This window comes from Parasteatoda tepidariorum, chromosome 5 (genome assembly GCF_982258835.1).
Source record: "Parasteatoda tepidariorum strain Cologne lab strain chromosome 5, Ptep-v5.0, whole genome shotgun sequence".
Classification (NCBI taxonomy): Eukaryota; Metazoa; Arthropoda; class Arachnida; order Araneae; family Theridiidae; genus Parasteatoda; species Parasteatoda tepidariorum.
Genome location: NC_141759.1, coordinates 41,363,853 through 41,389,911, shown reverse-complemented (window position 1 = coordinate 41,389,911; position 26,059 = coordinate 41,363,853). Strand labels below are relative to the sequence as shown.

The following is a 26,059-nucleotide window of genomic DNA, read 5'->3' as shown; positions in this document are numbered from 1 at the left end:
TGAAAGCAAAAAAGAAAATCAGTTTGAGCAATTAACAGATACGTTCCTTAATCCATTCATTCAATAAATAAATACATTAAAAAATAAATTAATTAGTTAAAAATAAATAAATTGAACTTTTATGAGTGTTTAAACCTAAAATCTTTTAATGAATGAAAAGAAATTTATTTTTTTGTAGTTGGCACTCTTAACAGAGCCAATGCTACTTAATTTACGCAAAAATGTTTACTTATTGCAATAATTTTTCAGGAAACTTGAAAAATTATGTTTCCAACATTTATAACATGTATAACATTCGTTTTTTTTTTCCATTACGACTTTGTTTTTAATAATAATAATACAATAACGAGCATTTAATTACACAAAGTTCACTTTTTGCTACCAAAATATCATTGGACATATTAAATGATTTTTTTAATAAAATAATTATATACAAAAACAAAATATTATAATGTAGTAAACGCCCCTCTCAATCTACATATACAGAGATGCAAACTTGCTCTGCTCCGTGTAGTTATATTTATTGTATGATTCTTTGTTTATTTAATGTAAAACCATTTTCCCTTTCTACGTATAATTAATAAATAATTAAAAAAAATCATGTGAAACATAATTTTTTTCCAGGTTAAAATTATAAATTTTTCCAGAATTATCTTAAATTGTGCATGGTTTCGTTTTTAATTACCACTCAATAAAATATTTTAAAGAAAGTTGAGCATTGCTAGAAAATATATCGATCGCTACAAAATATAACGTGAAATAATAAAGTGAGCATTATTCATAATAAGAAATTCATATTCATAAATAAGAAATGATTACTTACAATTTAATCCTTGATTATAAGAAAATCCTAACACTTCGTTTAAAATACACTTATGACTGTCTTTTTTTTTTCATAAAAAAAGAATAGATGGGGTGTATTCATTGTTAAGTATTACCATTGGTTTAAGCAACAGAGGCACCTCCTATTTTTAGTATTTAAATGTTTTGTGACAGTCATTCCCACCGTGTGTGGCAAAACCTCCCTTTTTGGAAGGATTTACGCCAATTTACAGCAAGGGTTCTATAAACTGGACAGGGACACCCCATGGTTTTCACATTTCTTTGCCCTCTGTCACCACCAAAGGGCTATTCTCTGCCTGCAGGTGTTCTATTCATACCCGGATAATTGCCCTTTTACATCCTGGTAATGTGATATGAAGAGATGTTTATCTTGTCTTTTTGCTTGTGGTACTGGAAAAATAAAGATTTATCTGAGGATCGGATCATTGGAAGTTTTTATTCTGCATTCTGGAGAGTTTTCTAAATGATTTTTTTCAATGTTTTATTTATTTTTTTAAAATTTGTATTATTGTTTTTAAAATTTTTATTTGTATGTATGTAAAATTTTTTTTTTTTTTAAACAAACAAAATATCAAAATATTTCGAAAAATTGAAAAAAAAAAAAAAAAAAAAGAAACGTTGGTGTTGGTTGATTTTGCGCCCTTTTCAAATATTGCGCCCTTTTCAAATATTGCGCCCATGGCTCTCGCCATACCTGCCATACCCTAGATACGCCACTGATATTTAGTCATATAATTTTAATGATTTTAGAAAAATAACATTTATATAACAGGGAAAGGAACATGATTTGCCGCTTTGCACATATTTTTAGCTATGAAATTGCCCGAAATGGATTTGCACATTATATAAATTATAAAATTATATAAATTAACCAAGAAGTTTTGAATAAACTTATTTATAATGACATACAATTAACTCAATAATTTCACATAGAATATTATTACTTAAGTTGGGTATCCATTGTTTTTTATCAAATTTTTAAAGAGTTTGCCACTTAAAAAAAAAAAAAAAAAAAAAAAAAACTTTTTTTTTAATAAATAAACATTACTACATGTTCTTTTAATTCTATTAATTTGATTAAAAATGGTATTTAAATAGATATTTTTAGAAATATTAGAATTCTAAGAAATTTGTTTATTTATATTAAAATTGAAATCATTTCTGTTATCGTTCAAATCAACAAAGCAGATATTTTCTTCTTCTATAATACCCAAATCTAAAAAATTAAAATTAATATTATCATCATGATTACGAATCAAGATGAATTCTTCGGGGTAAATATTATTTAATAAAATTGTATAACCTTGAAAATTAAAGATAATTACATCATCAATAAATCTAAAACTAAATTTAATATTAAGAGTATATTTTTTTTCCTTTCATAATAGTGCAAAAATAAGTTAGCTAAGAGAGATAAAAAATTAAATCCTTGTGATATTCCATCGATATTCTAAACTCGGGTGATTATAAGTGACAATTCAGGAAAAACCTTCTTTAATAATATTGTTAATAATTAATATTAAAGTAGTTAGAGAAAATGGAAACCACTATGTACATATTTTTCCGGCATTGTGCTTGAAATTTTTAAAAGGAAAATAAAGGCAGTTAAAGTCTAGACATTTCAGTTTCGTTTCGCATTTTTTCTTCTTTTTTAGGATAATAAAACTTTTTTTAAAAATCGTATTGTAGACTTGGAACTATTCAAAAGAATTATATGTTTAATAAAAAGTTTGTATATTTAAATTAAAAATTCTTATCTTTAATTCTTGTTTGTTCATTTTATACACTTAAGTCTGAAGGTGGTAGGAACCCATCAAGCAAATTAGAAAAAGAATTAATTTTGATAATCCTAATTATTAGTATCAGATAATCATGCATTATTACAATTTTAATGGTTCGATAGGAAAACGTTAAATCTTTTATTTTAAATTACAAAATATTACGATAAAATTGTAAGTTACTTTATTTTTCTTTAAACCCATAGAAATAAGCTGAAAAATTAGTACATACAGTAACGTGAGCAATAAAGTCAAATATGAAAACGTAAACATACTTCCCCTTAATAAACACATTTTTTATCGAATTTAGGTTTTTGATCTTCAAAATATTCCCCAGAAGGTTAGATTAGAAAACAGGTCGAAATTCTGTGCATCGTAATGATGATACTCCTCCCCCCTAATATATTTCCCTTAAATTTGAACTAAATAGAATATTATTTTTATGTAAATAAACAAAAAACAAACAAAAGTACAATAATAACTGAAAACACATTTAGAAAATCTGCACTAATATTAAAATGTTAAAAACACACATTAATTTCTCTTGCTCATATTTGTCACACAATTTTCGCATATTTCACAAAATAAATAAATAAATAAAATGAAGGATAAAAACTTAAATTCTAAGCAGAAATATTCTGAATTAATATAATAAATAAAAACTGTTTTACAATAATATTTTTCCAAATATAGCCATGGCTACTGTACCAAGGGTATTGTTAAAAAAATCCATAAAAGATATGATAAAAAAATTACTAAAAGAATTACCTAAAAAAATATATATTATTTTTCGTGGGGACAAAATTTTTTTTTAAAGGAAGGTAATGTAATATTATTATTAAATATTTTGAATAGTTCAAAGAAATTTCTATAATTACTGTTTATTAAAACCAAAGTAGGCTGTTATGTGACCAAATTACTACGTTAAACCTTAGTTAAAAAAAATGTCGTTTCTTAAATTTTGCACTCAAGCGGCAATTAGGTGAAAATATATTAAAAAAAAAAAAAAAAAAAAAGATAGAGACGAAATGCACGTTTACAGAAATAACTATTTAAAATTCATATGATCAAATTTAATCCAAACACATAGATGGTCAAATACATAATTATTAATAACGTACATTTTTGTCTTAGCGGTTATTCGTTTAAACAATTAATGATGCACACACATTTTTCTAAAATTTAAATATTGTCTGGGGTGATAAGTAAGTTTAAAATTTTAAGCGGTTAAAAATTTACCCAATCGAAAACCTTTACATTAAAATACAACTTCAGTTTACAAGCAACAAATAATTAATATATAAAATAAAGGATTTAACCATCGATATTTTTTTTCACAAAGCCATTATCCGAATAAACTTGAGCCTAAGTTATTAATTTAAAATTAAAATTATGTGTGAATAATATTTCTGTGACTTGAAAGCAAAAAAGAAAATCAGTTTGAGCAATTAACAGATACGTTCCTTAATCCATTCATTCAATAAATAAATACATTAAAAAATAAATTAATTAGTTAAAAATAAATAAATTGAACTTTTATGAGTGTTTAAACCTAAAATCTTTTAATGAATGAAAAGAAATTTATTTTTTTGTAGTTGGCACTCTTAACAGAGCCAATGCTACTTAATTTACGCAAAAATGTTTACTTATTGCAATAATTTTTCAGGAAACTTGAAAAATTATGTTTCCAACATTTATAACATGTATAACATTCGTTTTTTTTTTCCATTACGACTTTGTTTTTAATAATAATAATACAATAACGAGCATTTAATTACACAAAGTTCACTTTTTGCTACCAAAATATCATTGGACATATTAAATGATTTTTTTAATAAAATAATTATATACAAAAACAAAATATTATAATGTAGTAAACGCCCCTCTCAATCTACATATACAGAGATGCAAACTTGCTCTGCTCCGTGTAGTTATATTTATTGTATGATTCTTTGTTTATTTAATGTAAAACCATTTTCCCTTTCTACGTATAATTAATAAATAATTAAAAAAAATCATGTGAAACATAATTTTTTTCCAGGTTAAAATTATAAATTTTTCCAGAATTATCTTAAATTGTGCATGGTTTCGTTTTTAATTACCACTCAATAAAATATTTTAAAGAAAGTTGAGCATTGCTAGAAAATATATCGATCGCTACAAAATATAACGTGAAATAATAAAGTGAGCATTATTCATAATAAGAAATTCATATTCATAAATAAGAAATGATTACTTACAATTTAATCCTTGATTATAAGAAAATCCTAACACTTCGTTTAAAATACACTTATGACTGTCTTTTTTTTTTCATAAAAAAAGAATAGATGGGGTGTATTCATTGTTAAGTATTACCATTGGTTTAAGCAACAGAGGCACCTCCTATTTTTAGTATTTAAATGTTTTGTGACAGTCATTCCCACCGTGTGTGGCAAAACCTCCCTTTTTGGAAGGATTTACGCCAATTTACAGCAAGGGTTCTATAAACTGGACAGGGACACCCCATGGTTTTCACATTTCTTTGCCCTCTGTCACCACCAAAGGGCTATTCTCTGCCTGCAGGTGTTCTATTCATACCCGGATAATTGCCCTTTTACATCCTGGTAATGTGATATGAAGAGATGTTTATCTTGTCTTTTTGCTTGTGGTACTGGAAAAATAAAGATTTATCTGAGGATCGGATCATTGGAAGTTTTTATTCTGCATTCTGGAGAGTTTTCTAAATGATTTTTTTCAATGTTTTATTTATTTTTTTAAAATTTGTATTATTGTTTTTAAAATTTTTATTTGTATGTATGTAAAATTTTTTTTTTTTTTAAACAAACAAAATATCAAAATATTTCGAAAAATTGAAAAAAAAAAAAAAAAAAAAGAAACGTTGGTGTTGGTTGATTTTGCGCCCTTTTCAAATATTGCGCCCTTTTCAAATATTGCGCCCATGGCTCTCGCCATACCTGCCATACCCTAGATACGCCACTGATGATATGACTAGGAAGTAACACAGCAATGTTCAAAATGTTGCTCATTATTAAAAATGCAATTATCTTTTGCGTTGTGCTTTAATTTTAATAATATTTATTCATGAGCTTCTTTTCATCTTGTTGACATTTTATAACACAAATAACCAGAGATGATGGCACTCCGGAAAAAATCCAGATTTCCGGATTTTTAGCTCACTGCGATCCGGAAATCCAAGGTCCAGAAGTTTCAAGAAATCATCAATCTCATTTATGTATAAAAATTCTTGTATATTTTATTTAAAAATATTAGAACTAGAATTTATACTTGGCATCTCTTTCATTTGTAAATATTTTCTCTGGTAGAATAATTAATGTGATTAGAGATAAAAATAAACTTACACAATAATTATTCATTTAAATTATGCTGTTTATAATTTATTTAGAATTTCATATTTTGAAAATATCAATGATTTAAATTTATTAAGTCATCAATTTTTTGAAACCCGTCATTAATGATTTTACTCAAGAAATTTTCAGGATTTTGGAGTTGGGCTCACAATAAACCCTGAATAACACAAAGATTCAAATCGCACTGATTTCAGAACACCTTTTTTATTTGAAAAACCATACTTTTCATGAAAAGCAATATTAAATTAGTTTTCTTACATTCAATTTTTATATTGCTTATTTTTGCTATTGTTATTATAGTGCAATTTTACAATGTGATTAGGTAAGAGAGATATTGCCATAGTATCATCTCATGCTGGAACCACTCGAGACATAATTGAATCATCACTTAATCTTGGAGGTTATTTAGTTAGCTTATGTGATACAGCAGGCATTAGGGAAACATGCAACTCAGTCGAAGAAGAAGGTGTTCGAAGAGCAAAAGATAGGTAAAATAATTCATTTCAAATCTAAAACCATCATATGTATAAAAATTTATGTTAAGTACAACATTTTTAATGATATAATTTTATTTTATTTGTAATCAATATTAAAAATAGTCAAATATTTGCAAAATTTACTTTGTAGTTATTTACCGTTTTTTTTTTTCTTCATTATTTTGGCGTATCCGGAGCAGTTGGCATCTCTGCATTCTATGAATGTCTCTTTTATAATTGGGTCTACCTATCAAAAAATTTTACTCAGTTTAATTTATTTGACGAAATTGCAAATTATGTCATGTTAAATTCGTTCATAATAAAAAAAAAAAAAAACGAAAAAATTTTAGTATTTTGCCAAATGCAGTTAATCAAACAGAACCATGTTTGTGGCATTTCTTTACGAGCAAGTTTAAGTACCTCTCAAATTTGGTTATTTGTACCTAAATTTCACAATGCCAATTTTAACATTTTGTAACATTACGGAAGTTAGTGGTTGCTTCTTCTAAAAGATTTTGATTGCTAGTTTTGAATCAATGATTTATCTTTTGATATATTGTCTGTCCGAAACATAATAAGGATCTATTACGTCAAAATTATCTCATCAATGTTAAAATAATCTCATTTAAGTAATATTTTGATTTTATACTGTTAGCAAAGCTGCGAACCCAGAAAGTCTAGTTTTCTACTATCATTAGAGTTAGTAGATACAAGTAAGCAAATGCTTTAAAATGTCACCTGCACTTAACAATATGCTTATTATGTCTTTTATATATAAGTTTAAATGATGTGGTGATCAAAATTATTTAAAAATAAACTTTGCTACCACTTGAATGTTGGGGGGGGGGGGGGATGTCTGGCTTTTTGCTGGAGATGATAGCAGGTCTGAGATAGTTCATGAAATACAGATTATTTTATGAACAACTTTTTTGAATATTTAATATGAATTTGAATATCTTTTTCGAATTTAATAAATGTGTAGCCACGGCAAAAAAAACGAACAATTTAAATTTTTTAGTTTGTTTTAAAAAAAGAGAATTATATGTATATATAAAAAAATACCAGTTAGCTAGACAATTCTTATGTTTAAACATTCAAAAACTTTCCTAGTAAAGGAATTTTTTTTAACGCATCTGAATATTTGATTTTTTATTCCTATTAATTTATTCTATTTTAGATAATGACTAACTTGAAATTTTCTTTTTTTTTTTCAGATCTTCTAAGGCTGATTTATTACTTTTCATCGTAGAAGCCGAGACAGCAGTAGCTCTTTATAAATCATATTCTGGAATTGAGAAAGATTTTAAAAATTATCTACTAACTAAAGAGCTTGGTATTGACTTTGTAAAAGAAAATTATTTAGATGGGTTATCAGATAAGAAAAGCTGTCCCAGTGTTTTTATATTACTAAATAAAAGAGATCTGTTAAAACCTGATGACTTACAAGTAATTTCAGAAATTGAAGAATCTGTTCCTTTAGCTTGTTCCGTATCTTGTACTGATGGGAATGGAATGGAGACATTTGTGAAACTTTTTTCTAACAGCATAAAAGAAATGTATGTATTTAATTTTAATTATTTTTTTAAAATTATGACAGTCAGTACTGACTATACAGGGTTGCCACAGACTACTAAAATGCGACTATTTGCTACTATTTTCAGCCTTATGTCACTATGGCGACTTTTTTTGCCTGAAAAAGCTAAAAAAGCAACTATTAAGTGCAACATGACAAAGGAAAAATCTCATTTTAGAAAAGGGAAAATTAAGCACTTTTTAAAAACACCCAATGAAAAAAGCACCTTTAAGGGCTTTTAAAAAATGAAAATCGAAAATAAGCACCTTTAAGCACTTTTTCAAAACACTATGCACCCTGTTCTAGCAGTTTTACCTAAATCTTCTATTGAGCCTCTTAATTTTGACACATCTGTCCTATTATGACATTCATTAATACAAATGAGTAACATTTAGTTCATTTCAATGTTTTGCTAAAAAGTCATTAAGTAAATGATTGTAGTTTGCTTATGCAGCAACACGCAAAATGAATTTTACTTTTAAAGAATCTAACACTTTCAACTTCATCAAAAAAGCAATTAAAAGAGAACAAGAGTTGATGGAACAAGCATTTGATATAATCTAAAAGTTTTAAAAAATATTTAAAAAAAAACAATTAATGCCATTTTTTAATGAATGTACTACTCCATAACTTTTGTCATCATATTACTCACAATTTATTTAAATGTCACTTTTTAGATTTTATTCATTTAAATATAAATTAATTTATTCATTAGATGCTGCAGTCATTCAGGAGAAGAACCAGCCATAACACAACAACGTCACAGACACCATTTAGAAAAGTGCCTTCAGTATATAATTGAATATGAAAATGCTATAGAAATGGACATAGCTATAGCAGCTGACTATTTAAGAAATGCTATGAATGAATTAGGTAAAATAACTGGACGAGTTAGAGTTGAAGATATTTTAGATGTTGTCTTTCAGAGGTTTTGTATCGGTAAATAAAATTATAGATTTTTTATTCAATTTTAAAAACTGCACTAGTAGCAAACTATATTGTTTATAATTCAACTTTTAAATACCACCCAGAAATTTTTATTATAAAATAATTTTTGTAGTGTTCATTTTTCCAGTCAATTATGTATTTCAAAATAGAATAAAACTGTAAATAAAATGATTTAAAAAATATTTGAGTATTCACTACTGTGTTTAAATTAACATAAACTATCTAAAACAGTTTAGTTTATTTCATGTAATATAATAATGAACTTCTGGCCTAGTTATTACTTAAATTAGGATTTCTGGCATGGCAATCAATCTAATTTATAGAGTGTTGTGCACTATCAATTATTAGAAATAGTTTCATAGACTACATAAATATAACAGTGCTGCATATTAATTAGTCATTTAATTGAGAAAATTTGTTTTCAATAAGTAGATTTTTTGAGTTAAGTGCTTGTTAATAGGAAATTATGTAGGATTGGAGAGTTTTTGACAATTGACGGTTGTAAACGTCATGTCAAAAAAAAAAAAAAAAAACTTCAGCATTATTTTTGACAACTGTCAAAATTTTTGAATCATGTAAATCAAATGGCGTTTTAATTCGCTAAGGACTGACGATACGCCGAAATAGATTGGGGTTCAATTAATTGTGAAAACGTTGAATAGAATAATGTCTTTCTGCATAATTCGTAGCAAAAATCAACATGGTAAAGGAAAAATCTCATTTTGGAAAAGGGAAAAACAAGCATTTTTAAAAAACACCTAATGAAATAAGCACTTTTTAAAAATGCGACGCACCCTGTAGAAAATGCCATTGCCAACTTGAAATTGCAAGGGATGGAAATAAAAAAATTTCACCTACTCTGAACATTGGTAATTAACAGTTGGGCTGAAAAGTTCGTAGGCTGACACATAGATGGGGCAACGATGATTAAATAAATATGATTTTTAGTTAGTTCTAACCTTTGAAAGACACGTGTATAAATTTGACAGCTGTCGGACTATTAGTTAGTGAGATATAGTATTTTTAGTGACGCAACTTTTGTTAGTTTAAAAACAATGGATAAAAAAGAATTTCGTGTGTTTTTAAAGCATTGCTTTTTAGCGAAAAAAATACTCTTGAAGCCAAGACTTGGCATGGGAAACATTATTCGGACTCTGTACCAGAAAATCAACCATTTAAAAGTGGTTTGCTAAGTTTAAACGAGGAGCAATGAGCACCCACGACGATGCACACAGTAGTCACCCCAAAGAGGCTGTTACCGACGAAAACATAAAAAAAGTCCACAAAATAACTTTTGATTACCGTAAAGTGAAGTTGATCAAAATATCTGAGACTCAAAAGAACGTGTTGAACATATCGTGAATGAATATTTGGGTATCCGAAAGCTCTAGGCCAGTGATTCTCAACCACTGTGCCGCCAAATTCTTAAAATGTGCCGTCAAATATTAGAAATGATACAGTAAAAATTATAATGCTTTTTTTTAATTAAGAGTAAAGTTTAAATTAAAGAAAAGTGTATATTATATATATATATATATATATATATATATATATATATATACTTTTTATAATTTTTCCACGCTTTAACCACGTGAACATCTTTGTCGGCGATTGTGTTGTCTCTAACAATCTTAAAATAAAATGGAAGTGTCTAAATTGTATATGACACATAATTTTAAAAAAATGTTGTAAGAGCTAATCATTAAAGTAAGCTATACAATTAATAAACAAATTAACAAAGGATAACCAAAAAAAAACAAATATATCAAAAACAAATTAACAAAGAATAACAACAAAAATTAAGCTAACAATTAATAATTAGCAAAAAAAACTAGTTAACAAGAAATCACAAAAAAATAACAGTTAATGCAAAAAAAACTAACAGTTAATAACTATAGAAAACAAGCTAACAATTAATAACTAGCAAAAAAATAAATAACTGTTACTAATAAAAAATTGGTCGAAAGAAATAATTAATCCCCTAATAAACGTGCTTTTGTAGTACATATGACTTTATTTCACATTCAAAATTATTATCACAAACTGTTTAACACAGTGTAAAATAGGTAATTAAACAAATTTTAATCTAATTTTTTTCATTGTGTGCCGTCAAATTTCGAAATCGTTAAAAGTGTGCCGCAACGAAAAAAAGGTTGAGAATCACTGCTCTAGGCAAAGTAGGTGCCGCACGGGCTCCCAATTGGACAAAAACAACAGCGAATTGATGATTCTGAGCTGTCTTTGAAGCTGTTTAATCATAATAAACCTGAATTTATGCGTCAATATGGGACAATGGGTGAAACATGGCTCCATAATTTCACACCGGAGTTCAGCCGAGTGAACTGCACGAGACGAACCAACTCCAAAGCGTGGAAAGGTGCAACAGTCAGTTGGCAAAGTTATGGCTTCAGTATTTTGGGATGCTCATGGTATAATATTCATTGACTATCTTGAAAAAGGAAAAACCATCAACAGCGACTATTACATAGCGTTATTGGAGCGTTTGAACTACTAAATTGCAGAAAAACGGCCTCATTTGAAGAAGAAAGTGCTGTTTCATCAAGACAATGCACCGTGTCACAAGTTAAAGAAAATGATGGCAAAATTATATGAATTGGTCTTCGAATTGCTTCCGCATCCACCGTATTCTCCAGGTCTGGTTCCCAGTGACTTTTTCCTGCTTTCAGACCTCAAGAGAATGCTTGCTAAAAAGAAATTTGGCGCCGATGAAGAAGTAATCACCGAAACAAAGGTCTGTTTTGAGGCTCAAGACAAATCGTACTATAAAAATGATATCGAAAAATCATATGACAGCTATAATCGTTGTATCGCCTTTGAAGGAAACTATATTGAATAATAAAATGGGATTTTATCAACAAATTTTTTTTTTTCTATTTTAGCCTACGAACTTTACAGCCCAACTGTTACAAATACTATTTGGCATCTACATTTGGGTTTGTCACGATATTGCCATTTTATATTACATTTATTCAGACTGCAAAATTCCTGAATAACGTCGCACAAAGAAACTCTTCATTTCTTAAATTAAGTAATAGCATTTTTGTTTTTGTTACTGCATATAGGTAATCAGCAATCTGTGAGTACTGATACAGAAATCAATTTTATTTAAGAAATATTTTGTACCATTTGACTTTTATCAAATTAAATAAAGACAGGCATATTCATTATATACATTTTTAATTTTGTATTTTACCAAAAGATCTAAAAATAGTGATAGTATATATTCACCGCTTGAGATTTATTTTTAAAAAAATACAATAAGCATGTTATCAAAACACAAATTTTATTTTACAAAGTATACAACACAAATATAAAAGAAGGAATTGAATAAAAAGTTCAGTTGGTATTTATTTAATTCTGTACAACATTTTTCTTTGCATTCTATGTTGAAGTTCTCCTCTTCTTATCATAAGATAAAGAACCTTGTAAATGGCCCTTTCAGGATATTTCTTAAAATAAAAAAAAAATTATAAGCAACAATAAGTAAAACCATTATGATTACTAATAGAAAGTTTTTTCAAACATTTATTTGCTTAAAAGTTTATTAAGATATTCGATGGTGAGCGATAGCAAACATGGTCAATGCCCACTAAAGGCCTGGTTTCTTAGGACAGGTCAGCGTTACAAAACATCAGCTTGAAGCTAGCGCTAACCCCTGATTGGTCAATTTGTAAGTTAGACAGCATACGCCATTGAACGAAGACTGACGTCCGAATCAACTGCAGTTGAATTACAATGGAAGGTTAACTACAGAAGCAATGGCAGACAACATCCAACAGAACATTAAAATCAGCCAAGATTTTGATTTTTAACATTAAACATAGCTTCTTCTTCATGTAGCTCAGTTATAATATGTTTTTCCTTGGACAAAGTCATTATTTGTTCTCTAAAGCACTGGTCAACAATAATAAAATCAATACAAATTCAAAATAAATATTTGTTTAGGTTATTAACGCAAGCGCAATGCAAGATACTGTCTGCGTTGGACCGACTGCTCACGCTGAGCTAACAAAACAGTATTTTGTTGGAGTCAGCTGTACAACAACTTCCCTATGACGCCCAGATAAGGCGCTTGTCCTAAGAAACCAGGTCTTAAGGACACATTTCCTTTAAAAGTTTTTTTTGATGCTAAAAAGACCAAAATTTTGAATGTATTTTAACATTTTTCTTTTGTACAAAGAATTCATTTTTATTGAAAATTAAAGAAAAAATAAATGTAAATACTTAGACAAGGTTATTTTTTAATAACAGACAAATTTTTCCCAGCCTACTTTTTTTCAAAGCAATATGAATGTCTTCAAAAATTCTTAATGAATCTATTAATTTTAGTACCCTCTTTTTAGTATACCTTTTCACTAAAGGGGGGGGGGGGTAAAAATCTTAGTTCTTTATTACAGCTCAGTGCCTTAACTACTGTGCTAGAGCTATATCTACAATATTTAAATACTAGTAAATTGTTTAAAAAAATACATATATTTATACTTACTTGTTTCAAGAAATCTTGAACTATGCTGAATTCCGAAACTTGAGAGCCAATAGCAAACCGTTTTTTAAGTTGTTTCTCAATGCGAAGTAGCATTTGATGCTCTTCTTCAGTTGTAAATCCTTCAGCACCAGCTAAATCACCAGAATGGGCAGCATCTAAAGTTGATACTTGGAAAAGACGCATGGCTTCATCGACATGGCGTTCTGTAGCAAATGGTTGAAGTTCCATTTTTGCAAGAGCTTCTGATATTCTGACAATAGCTTCAAGTTGTCTAAATATTTTATGAAGAGAATTAACTACTTTTACAGCAATATAAAAGTTATAACTGCCATTCTCATAAAGATGCCATTTTACATCAAAACTAAAAACGCTTCAATATAAAATCTAATATAATATTTATGTCTAAAGGGATAATGTGGCAAAAAAAGGAAAAAACAAACAAAAATGAATATTTTGTGGGTAGCAAATTTATTAACTAGTGATACTTTTATTTAAGTGAAACATATAAAATTAGTTGCTAGATGAGAAGTATCAAATTTTTACTAAAGCAATTTTAAGTAAAATTACCTAAATTATTTAAGAATAATAAAATGTTGGTAACAAAGTTTCATTTAAATAAGATTATATTAAAATAATATACAATACATAAATATGAAAGACTCAGATAAAACAGACAAACGAAACCTCAGTTTAATCGACACCTTTGAATAATATGTTATATCTTATAAACTGTTTATCTGAATAATATATTATACAGATTTAAAAATTTATAGTCTGTTTAAATAATAGGATTTAAATGTCAACCCTGGTCCCGCAGTGGACTGATCGTTAAGACACGGTTCCCAGCAGATCACCGAAGTCAAGCATCACTGGCTGCGGTCAGTGTGCGAGTGGGTGACCACTTGGATCAGTCTACGTAGGGACCGAGGGTGTACGGTATCAGGTCCTCGTTAAACTGTGCTACCGTAAAGTGCTTGACTTCGGGCGCAGGTCGTCGGGCTACCGAACCGGGAGTGCCTCCCCTCCGCAGAGGATCAAAATTGTGATGGCATGTCTTCGGATCATCCTCCGGGATGTTTTCCAGACCGTCATTAATAGCCCATTGTGCAGCTCTAGTGCGACGTAAATTAATAACAACAAATGTCAACCGTGACAAGAACTATTTAAATTATAACTTGGTTTAATTATTTGACCAAGTTATAATTGAAAGAGTTCATTTAGTTAAGTAAAGTTCCGTTTTAATTATAGTTCCAATTTAATTTTAGTTCTACTGTTATTTTAACTTGGATATTGTTTAATTATTAGTAGGTTTAATTAAATTTTTTAGTTACAACTTGGAATAACCCAACAAACTTATCACAAATATCTTAATAAATTTTTGTTGTCAAAAATAATAATAATCATTTGCATTTACCTTACAGTAATTGGAATATTTGACTTTTTCTCCATTCCTTGATGCTCTTTGCTACTACTACGCATAAAAAGATAATAATTTTTCAACTTATCAGCAGCCTCATTGGATAGACGAGGACCACATCTCCTAATACATTGAAGAAATTAAAGTTATTAATATTTCATTAGTAATTAGTTTAATTTTTAATGTACCAAATATTTAAAATTAGATAAACCAACTAACTTTTCTGAAAACAAACCAGTAGAAAAACAAAAGTGTTTAAACGTCATTGTACATACAAACAAAACAGAAATGTATTACACTGTTTACTAAAAAAACTTTCAGTTAACATTTTATCATTATGGCTTAAATATTTCTTGATACTCTATTTATATGTAACTTATTTAGCAGGTTTAAACAACTATTTTTAAATAGAAAAATAAGTATGACAAATATTTATACATGATCTAATATTAAATATGTAATTTTTATGTTTTTTAACACTATTGAAAAAGGAAAATATTAAAAACCCAGAAATTTAAAACACCTATTATGAATATTAGCATAAATAACACTTATTAACTATGTTGTTTACAATTACCAAAACAACATTAATTAATGGTTCCTACTTTTCGAAATAATTAAAGAAAATTTTATTATTATTAAATTGAATTACCTTGATCTTAATAAATTGAAAATTTTAATATAGTTTTAAAAAGAAAAGTTTAATATGAAACTGTTTTATTTTCTAAACCAAATGTAAATAAAAACTCACATTCGACAATAAGCAATGTATTTCTTCAATGTGCTGAGGCTCAATTCACCTTCCACCTCTTCTGTAGCTTGTAAAGCATTCATATGTAAGGCCATCACATGCTTAGCTAAAGTCTACAAAAAGATAAAAGAAATTAAAGAATCTTAGAATCAATCAGTAAATAAAAAAATTAATGAATGTTTCCAAATAAATTTAAGTACACTATCTTTCTTTTCATCATGATCATCCTTCACAATGAAAATCATATCAAATCTTGATAAGATTGTAGGCATAAAATCAATATTAGCTTCAGCTTTGCTTTCATCCCATCTGCCAAAAACACTGTTTGCTGCAGCAAATACTGCACACCTTGAGTTTAGGGTTGTGGTAATTCCTGCCTGTAAAGAAAAAAAAAATTGAAAACATGTAATTTTTTTTAAAGGAATATTTAGAGCTATTGATGTTGTTTTCGTTCATTTTAAATATTTAAGATTTGGTGAAACAGGTTATAAAAACTACAGTTAAAATGAGAAACTTGTAACTTTAATATTTCCTATTTAGCCTAAAAGCATGCAGGCTGATAGTAATGAGTTTACAAAAAATAATAAAAATATCTGGCCGATTAGGAAATACCAAAGAATTTTCTAATAAGGCAGCCACATAACAAAATGACATTGGCATGAGGAAAGAAACAGACTTTTCAATTAACTAATACATCTAGAAAAAATTAATAAGAGAAAAACAAGATAAAGTAAGAAATTTTGAATCTCTGAAATCATCTTATGTCTGATAGATGAGGCATAAGGAAAGAAACAGACTTTTCAATTAACTAATACATCTAGAAAAATTCAAAAAAAAAAACTTTTCGGCAGAGACCTTATTTGAAATGGAAGAGAGAGAAAAAATTAATACGAGAAAAACAAGATAAAGAGGGAAATTTTGAATCTCTGAAAGAATCTTATGTCTGATAGATGAATAAATGATACATGATCACAAAAATTCATTAATAGTTTTTAATAAAAATTTCAATTCATTAAGAAATAATAATTTCTTTGGCATTTAGTAAAATTTGCTTGCTGAAAATTTTTCATAGCTTCTAATTTTTAAATAGTGTTCACACATCTATCTTAAAGCTAGTGACATACAGAATTTTTTAACACCAGAAAGAATTCCTTATATTGATTTAATATATAAGTAGTGAGTAAAAATTTTATACACTAATACCAAAGACAAATGATATTGTGTCACAGAAATGTCACCACAACACATTTCCCAAAGTTTATTCTTGGCCTAGTTATGACAGAACCCCTATTTACTGTGATGCTATAGATTTGAAAATCAAATGTTCTACAGTCATAGTTTTATTGACACCTGCTTAATTTATTTTTAATTGCAGGGATCAACGCAGACTTTCAGTGAAATCAAGTCAACTTTTAAATCTTTGTCAAAAGTACAAGCAACATAATATCGTCTAAGTCATAAAATGCAATAGACTAAGATGGCTTTGACATCAATTCCGACCTGATAATACAAACTCAGTAAAAAGCTCATTTTTACAAATATCACAGGAAACAGAAAACAAGGAAAATTACCAATTAAGTGGCTTGGCGGAGGAGGACTAATATAATAAATAAGGGCAACTAGAAAAGCCTTCTTATTGCTGCAGGTAGGGCCAGATGGCAAAAACTATTTGGGACGGAATTGGCCTTGGAAGAAGAAATAAAGGCAATAAGATGGAAATTCTTTTTACTTTGTTTTGATCAACATATGTGACTAGAAGGCTAAGTGAATTATATAAAAAAAATTACTTTAGCAATGGAAATTGTTTGCTGCTCCATAGCTTCATGAATAGCTACTCTGTCATCTTCTCTCATTTTATCAAATTCATCAATACAAACGACACCACCATCAGCAAGAACCATTGCTCCTCCTTCCATGATGAAATTCCTCTAAAAAAATTACAATATTTAATACATGTTCCTATGAAATTAATAAAATTAGTAGTGATTTATAACTAGGCACACAAAAAAAATGTGTAAACATTCAATCAAGCAAGTTTAACTACATTCAATTTTTATTATTTGCAAAATTAGGTGTACGTTTTTAATTTTTTTTAAAAAAAATATATATATATACTTACAGAGTGAGGATCCCTTATGACAGATGCTGTCAAACCTGCAGCACTGCTACCTTTACCAGAAGTATAAACCTAAAAATGCAAACTCAATTATAATGGGAGAAACAGACATTTAAAATATTTGATGAACTAAGTGGATGAAAGCTGTGACATTTAAATGAATTTTACTAAATTAGCTTTAAAGTTTCTACATTGACAATGAATCTTATGCCTTGCACTACTTCTCTGCAAGTTTCCAATCAGTAAAAGATCTATGAATTCCTAAGACTCGTTAAAACTATAAGCATTAATTTAATTTGTTACTAAAAATATGCATTCCAAGATTACATCTCAATTAGATATTATCAAATGCACTAGAAACATTCTCTTATAAATTTTAAAACACCCTACGATTGTCACTTGGTACCTTCATCCGCTGAGATCTTGTCAATAAAATAAATAATGAAGATCTTAAATAATTGAATCGGAAATAGTTAAATAAGATCTTCAAGAGAAGAATTGAAAGATCTGCATTTGTATTCTTAGAAAATAGGAAGTACTGTAGGGACGCAAAAATCAAGAATAACACGACAAAATCTACTTTATCAGAACAACTACGACACGACACATACACGACAAAATCTACTTTATCAGAACAACTACGAACACTACATTATTCTAAAGCTAAAATTATGCTTTTCAAATATTCGAATTTTTTTAATAGTCATTGAATTTACAAATCGAAACCCCAATAATAAAGATATATCTGAACTTTTTAATTGCCATCATGTTGAGTTCCCAGAAAAAAGAGGGATTAAATGCTTTTTTTATTCAATGAAGAAATTTTTTAAACAAGAAATCTAGTAAAATTCTATTAAAGGTTTCAGACATTTCAAGAGTTTAACAATGCAACCAATAAAATTTATAGCAACAATTTGCCAGTACATTATTTAGAGAAATTGTTTCTAAAGACTAGCTTTCTTTTATGCAAACCTTCAACAAAATCTTTTCACAACAATAAAACATTTTTTCAAGGTTTCTCCAAAAATTTACCAGTTAAAAGCAACTTCAGGTTTAGAATTAGGCGAAAATAATACGGAAAAAAAAAACTATTTTTCATAAACCTTTAAGAGCATAAAAAGAAATTTAACTGTCTCAAATATTTAAACTTAAAATACAGAAAATGTATTATCAATGTACTTTCTGTTCTTTAAGGTTAAATAATGAAAGGAAAAAAACTACAATTTATTTTCAGTAATTAATAACGAAGTTTTATTGCTGAATTAAGGTTCTAAATGTTAATACTTATAGGTTAGAATGGTCAACCCAAAGCACGGGGAGATACACTTCTCAAATAGTCTATGCGTGGCCTTAAAAAAGCATTTTATAAAAATGCTACATAAAAGCTTTTCTGAAACTCTTTCTGATTTACTTAGCAAGGCAACTAACCCTCAGAAATTTGTTTTGACAAGGAAAAGCAGAATTTAGCCTTAGATTTTTTGCAACGACACTGAATTATCTATCACAGGCTGCATCACTTTGAGAAATGGTTAAACAACATAACTTGATCAATCAACTGCAAGCATAACTTCATTACTTTTTCTGTTACTGATTTTAGACAATGTTGTATCGATTCTATAAAAAGAATGAAAAAAATTCTCATATGTCTTCAAGTTTCGCACAAAACTAAGTTTCCTTAATAGTAAAAACAAAGTCATCCTTTCCTAAAACTTCTCCTAACACAGATTAACTATCAATAAAAAACTTGGTACTTGAAAATGAAACAACTGAAATATTACTCAAATTAGCTATTTTAGCATGAACCAATCTCAAACATGAAATTATTTGTATATGCTTTGTTAAAAGCAATGTTACTTATTATTTATTTATTTTTTGATTTATCAGATGTTTTAAAAAAGATGTTCTACAAAAAAGGGGAAAAAAAGATTTAAGAATATATCAAAGACATCCAAAATTACTAATGTGGAGGAATGAATTTTAGAAGCTGCATGCAATACCTTCAAATACAAACACTAGTGGCCTGAGGACCTGAGCTTGGGTACAAAAATCACAGATTCAGGCCAAAAGTCTCAGAGTTGGCCAATTTGTATATGTTATGTGAATTAGCTATTGAATAGCACTGATAAGATTTTAATACATCAAATAATATATAAAATGAATGAACATAAGAATTTTTTTCTTCAAAAAAACACAATTATATAAACAATTGAGGAAAATAGGAAGATAAATAATAAAAACTTACTCCAACAGGAGCGACTTTTTCAACAAACTTGAGAAGCTGACTTTTTGCAGTTCCTGGATCACCAAGAAGTAAAATATTTATATCACCCCTTCTGGTCAAACCATCAGGCATCCTAAAGAACATTTTCTTTATTAAAAAATTAAACTTAACTTTGTCTTGATAAAAATTAAATTAAACTAAAATGTGTTTTTATACATGCTGAAAGAAAGGTTATGAAATATTTTGTTTTATTAAGGTTAAACAAAGGTTGTTTAATGTTTTCTTTGTTTATAATAAGAATTTTTGTGAAAAGTCTACCTTTAATTTTGTTAATATGGTATTTGTTACAAGGTATCCTAATTTTGTAGAAAATCATAAAAATTAATGATTTGATTAGACTTTTTGCTAAGGATATGTCTTGGGAAATTTTACTTATTTCATATCATAATTCTATTAATTTCATAATATCTACACCTCAACTTAATTGTTTTCCTTATAAAATTCATAAGTTATCCTTCAATAAACCATATTAAAAAAGACTAAGTCTTTATCAATCCATAAATTTAAAGATTAAATTTGATTATTATTATACATTCAGAAAAATGAATACTAATATATTTTTGGCAGTGGTGTTATTTATCACAAACCTAAAATTAAAGAAATGATGAGAAAAACTAAACAGAGGGGAAAAAAAAAGAACATTTCAGAATGAATCTCATGTCAGAAGTCTGTGATGAGATAAATCAGACACAAGAAAATTAATTGAGCAGTTTTAAAACAGATAAAAATAACTTACCTTTTACGAGATCCTCCAAACAACATACAAGCAACAGCTTTCTTGATATCGACAGAACCATAAATTGAAGGTGCAATACTCTTGGTAATACGGTCAAGAATATTAGGACTACTAGCCAGGAATCGAAATGTCTCTTCTTCTTCCGAAGTGAAGGTAATTCCGGTAGAACGCCCAGCGCCTTCGGTAACGACTGAAATTCCGACAACTCGGATGTAGGGATTACGAATTCCAACATTAGCTTTTTCAGACTGACCTTTCTACAATACAAAAATATTTCTTCAAAATTCTTAAAACTAAAAGAAAATTGCTTAATAAAGGTTGAAACGAAATGATTATCTAAGAAAGATTCATAAATGAAATAACATACTTTTGAGCGTGAAACTTTTTTAATGGAGTATATGCCAAGAACAGTCACTCTATTTCCAGGAACAACTCTTTCACATAGATTCCTAAATAAAAAAAGTAAATATTATATAACATTAATTATTTTAGTAAAAGACACAATTTCATTTATTTATATGAATTTTTAATATCTATCAGTAAGTGCATTGCTACGAAAATCATTTCAATAAATTAGAAATGATAAACTTCAAAAAAAGTAAAAAAGCATCGTAAAATTTATTGTTTTATTATGATGTTCAAATAATAATAATCAAAAGCCTAATAAAATTATGCAAAACAAGTTTGAATTTGAAATCCAAAAATTTTTCCATTATTGTTATAATCCATAACTTTAGAAAATTTAAATTTAAGTATAATATCAGGGATCTGTCTAAGTTTTTCTGAGAGGTACCTATTTTGTGAAAATTTAGACATAATTTGTGAAAATTAAAAAATACATTAAAAAATCAGCACACAAATATGGATTTATCGTTTCTTAGGGAATACAAAAATTTTAAGAAAAAGTATTTTGTGAAGCTACCATTTTTCCTAAAGTTGAATTTGTGAAGGCACTGCTAAACGGTAGTAAATTTGCCCTGGACAGAACCCTGAATATCCATCTTAAGATTAGCATGTTCTAATAAAATAAAAGCCTCCTTATAAAATGATGTTAATAAATTGATAAAAAAAAATATATGGATATACCATTACTTAATTTATAACTAAATTTAAGCACATCTTTAATGGTAAATGAAAATACATGGCTGTTGTTGAATTAAAAAAAGGAAAAAGATTTTATTACCGGTCGCAGTAAAGCATAAGGTGACGAGGCATTTCCCCATGTGGAACATAATCTGGAGATTCTTGCATTTTGAGTATTTGGTAATCAACACATTCACATTTATCAGGAACAATAAAATATGGATCGACTGGACAACGAGTCTGCCCTGTAGTTTGATCACTGCAAAATATACAAATAAATGTAAAAAATTTATACATAATAGTTTGAGAAGCTGCATCATTGTTTAAAATTATTTACTATTCGGCTGGAAACCAAATATTAAGCATATTAACTATTTATAAACTAACTAGTTTATTTGATAAACTACAATGTTAATATGTAATAAAAGATACTTACAGATATTTTTTTTAAAATAATAAAATAATAAATTTAAGCAATCTTGAGTCTTGTGATGCAGTTTCTTTGTACATACATAGTTACAGATCGGAATAAAAAATTGACTATTTGAAAGATATCTTTATGTTTGATTTACTATATTACTTCCAATTTTGCATTTTTTTTTTTAAACAATAATGTTTCAAAAAAGTTTAAACAACAAAGTAATATTTAATTTAAATTAGAATGTTTAATAATTAGAATAATGTTTAACAATTACGAAAAGAAAGCATGATTTTAAAATTTCAGTTTATTGTTTAATAATTAATATGTTGATGTTTTAAAAAAAAATTACACTCACAAATTATAATAACTACATAAAACAGTGTATAAATTATATTAAAAAAACACAATACTTACGTGTTGCATCTCCTTGGTAAGTTATAACCATCAAGACCAGGTTTGATTTTAATTTTCGGAACAATTTCTTTACAGGAACGACATTGTATGCTGATACAGGTTGCTTTGGCTTGGACATTAGAAGCAGCAATAATGATCCCAGGTACTTTTACTAATTTTGATATATGATCAGACTGAAAAGATAGTCATTATTGGATTAAAATCTTAAGAAAACTACAGTGGAAAATTTAAATGCTTTCAATTATTAATTCAAACAAAAATAAAAGATATAAATTTCATTACTGCAACAGTAGAAAATAAATTCTGACTGTTAAAAATTTAAGCTTTCTTTAATTATAATAGTTAAAACAGGCTACAATGTTAAATAAAGTAAAGGCTATATTTTTATAATCATTTAATAACAGTAAAAATTTAAGATCATAGGCAAAACATTTTAAGATTCATTGTATTATTCTAAGGCTATTGTAATTATACATTCTAAAAATAAGACTTGTAATAGAATCCACAAAAAATAATATTAGCTAAAAATATCAATTTTTAAATGAAATTTATAGAATAGCACTCCAATACTTAAGAATGCAGGAATTCTAATGAACCTTTAATACCTTAAAAGAAATATTTTTTCAAAATGCTTACAAAACTGTTTTTAATCATTACTATTTATTTTTGTTAAATATTGAGTTTTCAAAAAAAAGCTTTTTTTCAATGGTGACTTTGAAGTATTTTTTATCATCGAATAAGAAAACTACTTTAAATTGAAAAGGGATTAAATTTTAGCTGTTGAGAATCTGGACTTTACACTAATCATGATTTATTATAATTATTAGCCAAAAGCCAGCCACTAATAGCTTAAATTCATAACTAGAAAAAAATGTACAAAAAGTAACAAAATTAAAATTTAGGAGCTAAAATTTTATCATTTTTCGAGAAATCTGCTTAAAATAAAGTCAGGCATTTTAAAGACATGCATTTTTCCATTATATACATGCATATTTTCGTCACATATGTTAAAAATTATTTCTAAGAGAGTAATTCTTTTCAAAATACTCTCATATTTATACTTGATCATGATAACTTCAATTGAGAAGCTTAATTGCCAGATTGTTATACTTGTAAAAAATTAATATATATAATTTATACACTGGATTTGAAGTGGCCAAAAATTTTACCCTTTGAATTTGCTTGGTTTTTGTGATGCAGTTTACAAGCACAATGCTCATGTTTTGTTTTTCAGGTATCATTGCTCGATTGTCAGCAATATTCGGTGACAAACTTAGCATAGCCAATGGTACAGAAATCTTACACATCCTTTGTTTATCTTAATACTAATTTTGCAACTCACCCTCAAAGTAGAAATTTTTTTAAAGCAAATGATGAGCACAAATTGTAGTTGCACAAATTGTAGAAGAAATAGAGTTATAAATATTATTTTAGATAATAAATAAAAAGAATTTCAACTTACCTTTAATTCTCTCAATAAACAAGGATTTGCATTTGAGCGCAATGTTATTTGAATATCTTGAATCTCTTCTTCCCCTTCGGGGCGTGGACGAGTGATTTCATCAGCTACTTCCTTTGCAGCTTCTTCAAACTGAAAGTGTAATTAACATACATTGAAACATGTTAATCAATTTTAGCATTAATTTACATATCAAGTAAACTGGAAATTACCAGAGGAAGATATTCTGCAGGCTGTTTGTTCAGTTTTTCTCCTAGAAGTTCATCAAAGTCAGTCAAATCTTCAAGAGCAATTTCTAACCAGTACTGTTTCATATTATAATGCTGCTTTAGCTGATCACTGTGAAATATAGTTTGTATAAGAAACTGAAGTCTGAATTACTAATTAAAAACATACAGATAGTTGCAGGAGAGAGTTAAAATAGAGAGTTTCTTTTACAGAGTAATTTGATTAGTCCCAAACTTTTATCAATGCACGTTAATAGCAAAATGTTTAGTAACATCAATAACATATTCAAAAGCTTATTTTGCATCAGGGTAGAGACACTAAAAAAAACTTGAACCCTTATTTAAAGTCTAACTTCAGAACCCTTATTAAAAAACAATTCTAACCAAAATTTTAATTCACGCGAATAATTCAGGCAGCCCAGGAGAAATTTTGGGTCCCAAGAAATAGAAAAATTGGCATAAAATTTACATTGTAATAAGAATTTGTCATTTTAGAAATTATAATATATTATTTATTCAATACACATTAATTTTTATTTTATTCAAGAATTTTTTAAAAATCAATTTAGTTAAAGGAAAAATTTTAACGAAAGTTTATCTACTTCGAGTTAGATGATTTTTTTAGTGTTTAGTGGGCGGCTTCCCAGAAGTTGTCAAGACTTAGCAATCATTCTGCAGCAGTTCACGATACAAAAATATAAAAATTTGCAAGTTTGAAATCCATTTGACGTCTTAGATTATAGAACAGGGGTCTGTCCAGGCCAAATTTCCTACTGTTTAGAGGTACCTTCACAAATTCAACTTTAGGAAAAACTTTTCTTAAAATTTTAATTTCGTATCCCATAAGAAAAAATAAATTCATATTTTTGTATTGATTTTTCAATAGGATAATTTTTAATTTTCGCAAATTATGTCTAAATTTTTACTACATAGGTACCTTTCAGAAAAACCTAGACAAACCCCTGCGGAAATATCACAAAAGTTTTGATATCAATAATATAACTCATGTTCCTGTAGAAAATGCCTGTTGAAATTTCACTGCCATAACAATATAATTTATCTCAAAGTAGAAAAAAAACAGCTTCTCCAAAACAATACTTAATTCATTCTTTGTAAAGCTAAAATTTTATGCAAATTAGTTGAAAACATAAGAAAATTTTCATTTATACGCATTAAAATAAAATACATAGCAATAGTAAATAAAATTTAGAGCTTATATCAAATATAAAAATATCGATAATTTCAGCGACAATGTTTAGCATGTATAAAGAAGCATTTACTTCAAAAACAAATGACATTGATTAAATAAAGTTCATGTAATTTTACCGATATATGTAAACATAGTTTTCTTCTTGAAATTGCTTGATGAAATCTTTGAATCTCTTTTTAGCCTGTTGAAGATCTGTTTTTTGAACATCACCATCTCCTTGATCAAAGAAAAAGCTGTCACTGTAAAACACACCACCTTCATCAAACCCAGCCATTATTTAAGATAAAAATTAAATTTAAAACTATTATATTGCAATATTTTGACAGAAAGCACTTTGTTATGGTTGTTCAAGAAAAAGAGCGGACAAAAGTTGCGCGGGAATTACCAGCGGTTTCGGTTTCAGTCAAATTGATGTAAAAAATAATAATTAATTACACAAGACTTGCATAAA

At 27.7% G+C, this 26,059-nt stretch overlaps 2 protein-coding genes across 3 annotated transcripts in view; one reads left to right on the top strand and one right to left on the bottom strand.

The window, feature by feature from the left end:
• Window positions 1-9,166, top strand: part of LOC107452191 (uncharacterized) — a 43,388-nt gene extending 34,222 nt beyond the window's left edge. For both annotated transcript variants that reach the window (XM_043048146.3, XM_043048145.3), the window contains exons 7-9: window positions 6,312-6,477; window positions 7,680-8,021; window positions 8,754-9,166. In XM_043048146.3, coding sequence (XP_042904080.2) covers window positions 6,312-6,477; window positions 7,680-8,021; window positions 8,754-8,985 — 740 coding nt within the window. In that variant the 3' untranslated portion in view covers window positions 8,986-9,166. The remainder of the gene's footprint in view (window positions 1-6,311; window positions 6,478-7,679; window positions 8,022-8,753) is intronic.
• Window positions 9,167-12,273: 3,107 nt separating this feature from the next.
• On the bottom strand, window positions 12,274-26,008 carry Mcm5 (Minichromosome maintenance 5). The gene is made up of 15 exons (XM_071184924.2): window positions 25,725-26,008; window positions 24,384-24,510; window positions 24,175-24,303; window positions 22,713-22,885; window positions 21,978-22,136; window positions 21,162-21,243; window positions 20,795-21,051; window positions 20,020-20,131; window positions 17,781-17,849; window positions 17,449-17,589; window positions 15,862-16,038; window positions 15,662-15,774; window positions 14,908-15,033; window positions 13,494-13,764; window positions 12,274-12,456 (listed from the first exon to the last, which is right to left on the bottom strand). The coding sequence occupies exons 1-15, from the start codon at window positions 25,880-25,882 to the stop codon at window positions 12,355-12,357; spliced, it is 2,196 nt and encodes a 731-aa protein (XP_071041025.1). The 5' UTR covers window positions 25,883-26,008; the 3' UTR covers window positions 12,274-12,354.
• Window positions 26,009-26,059: the final 51 nt, after the last annotated feature.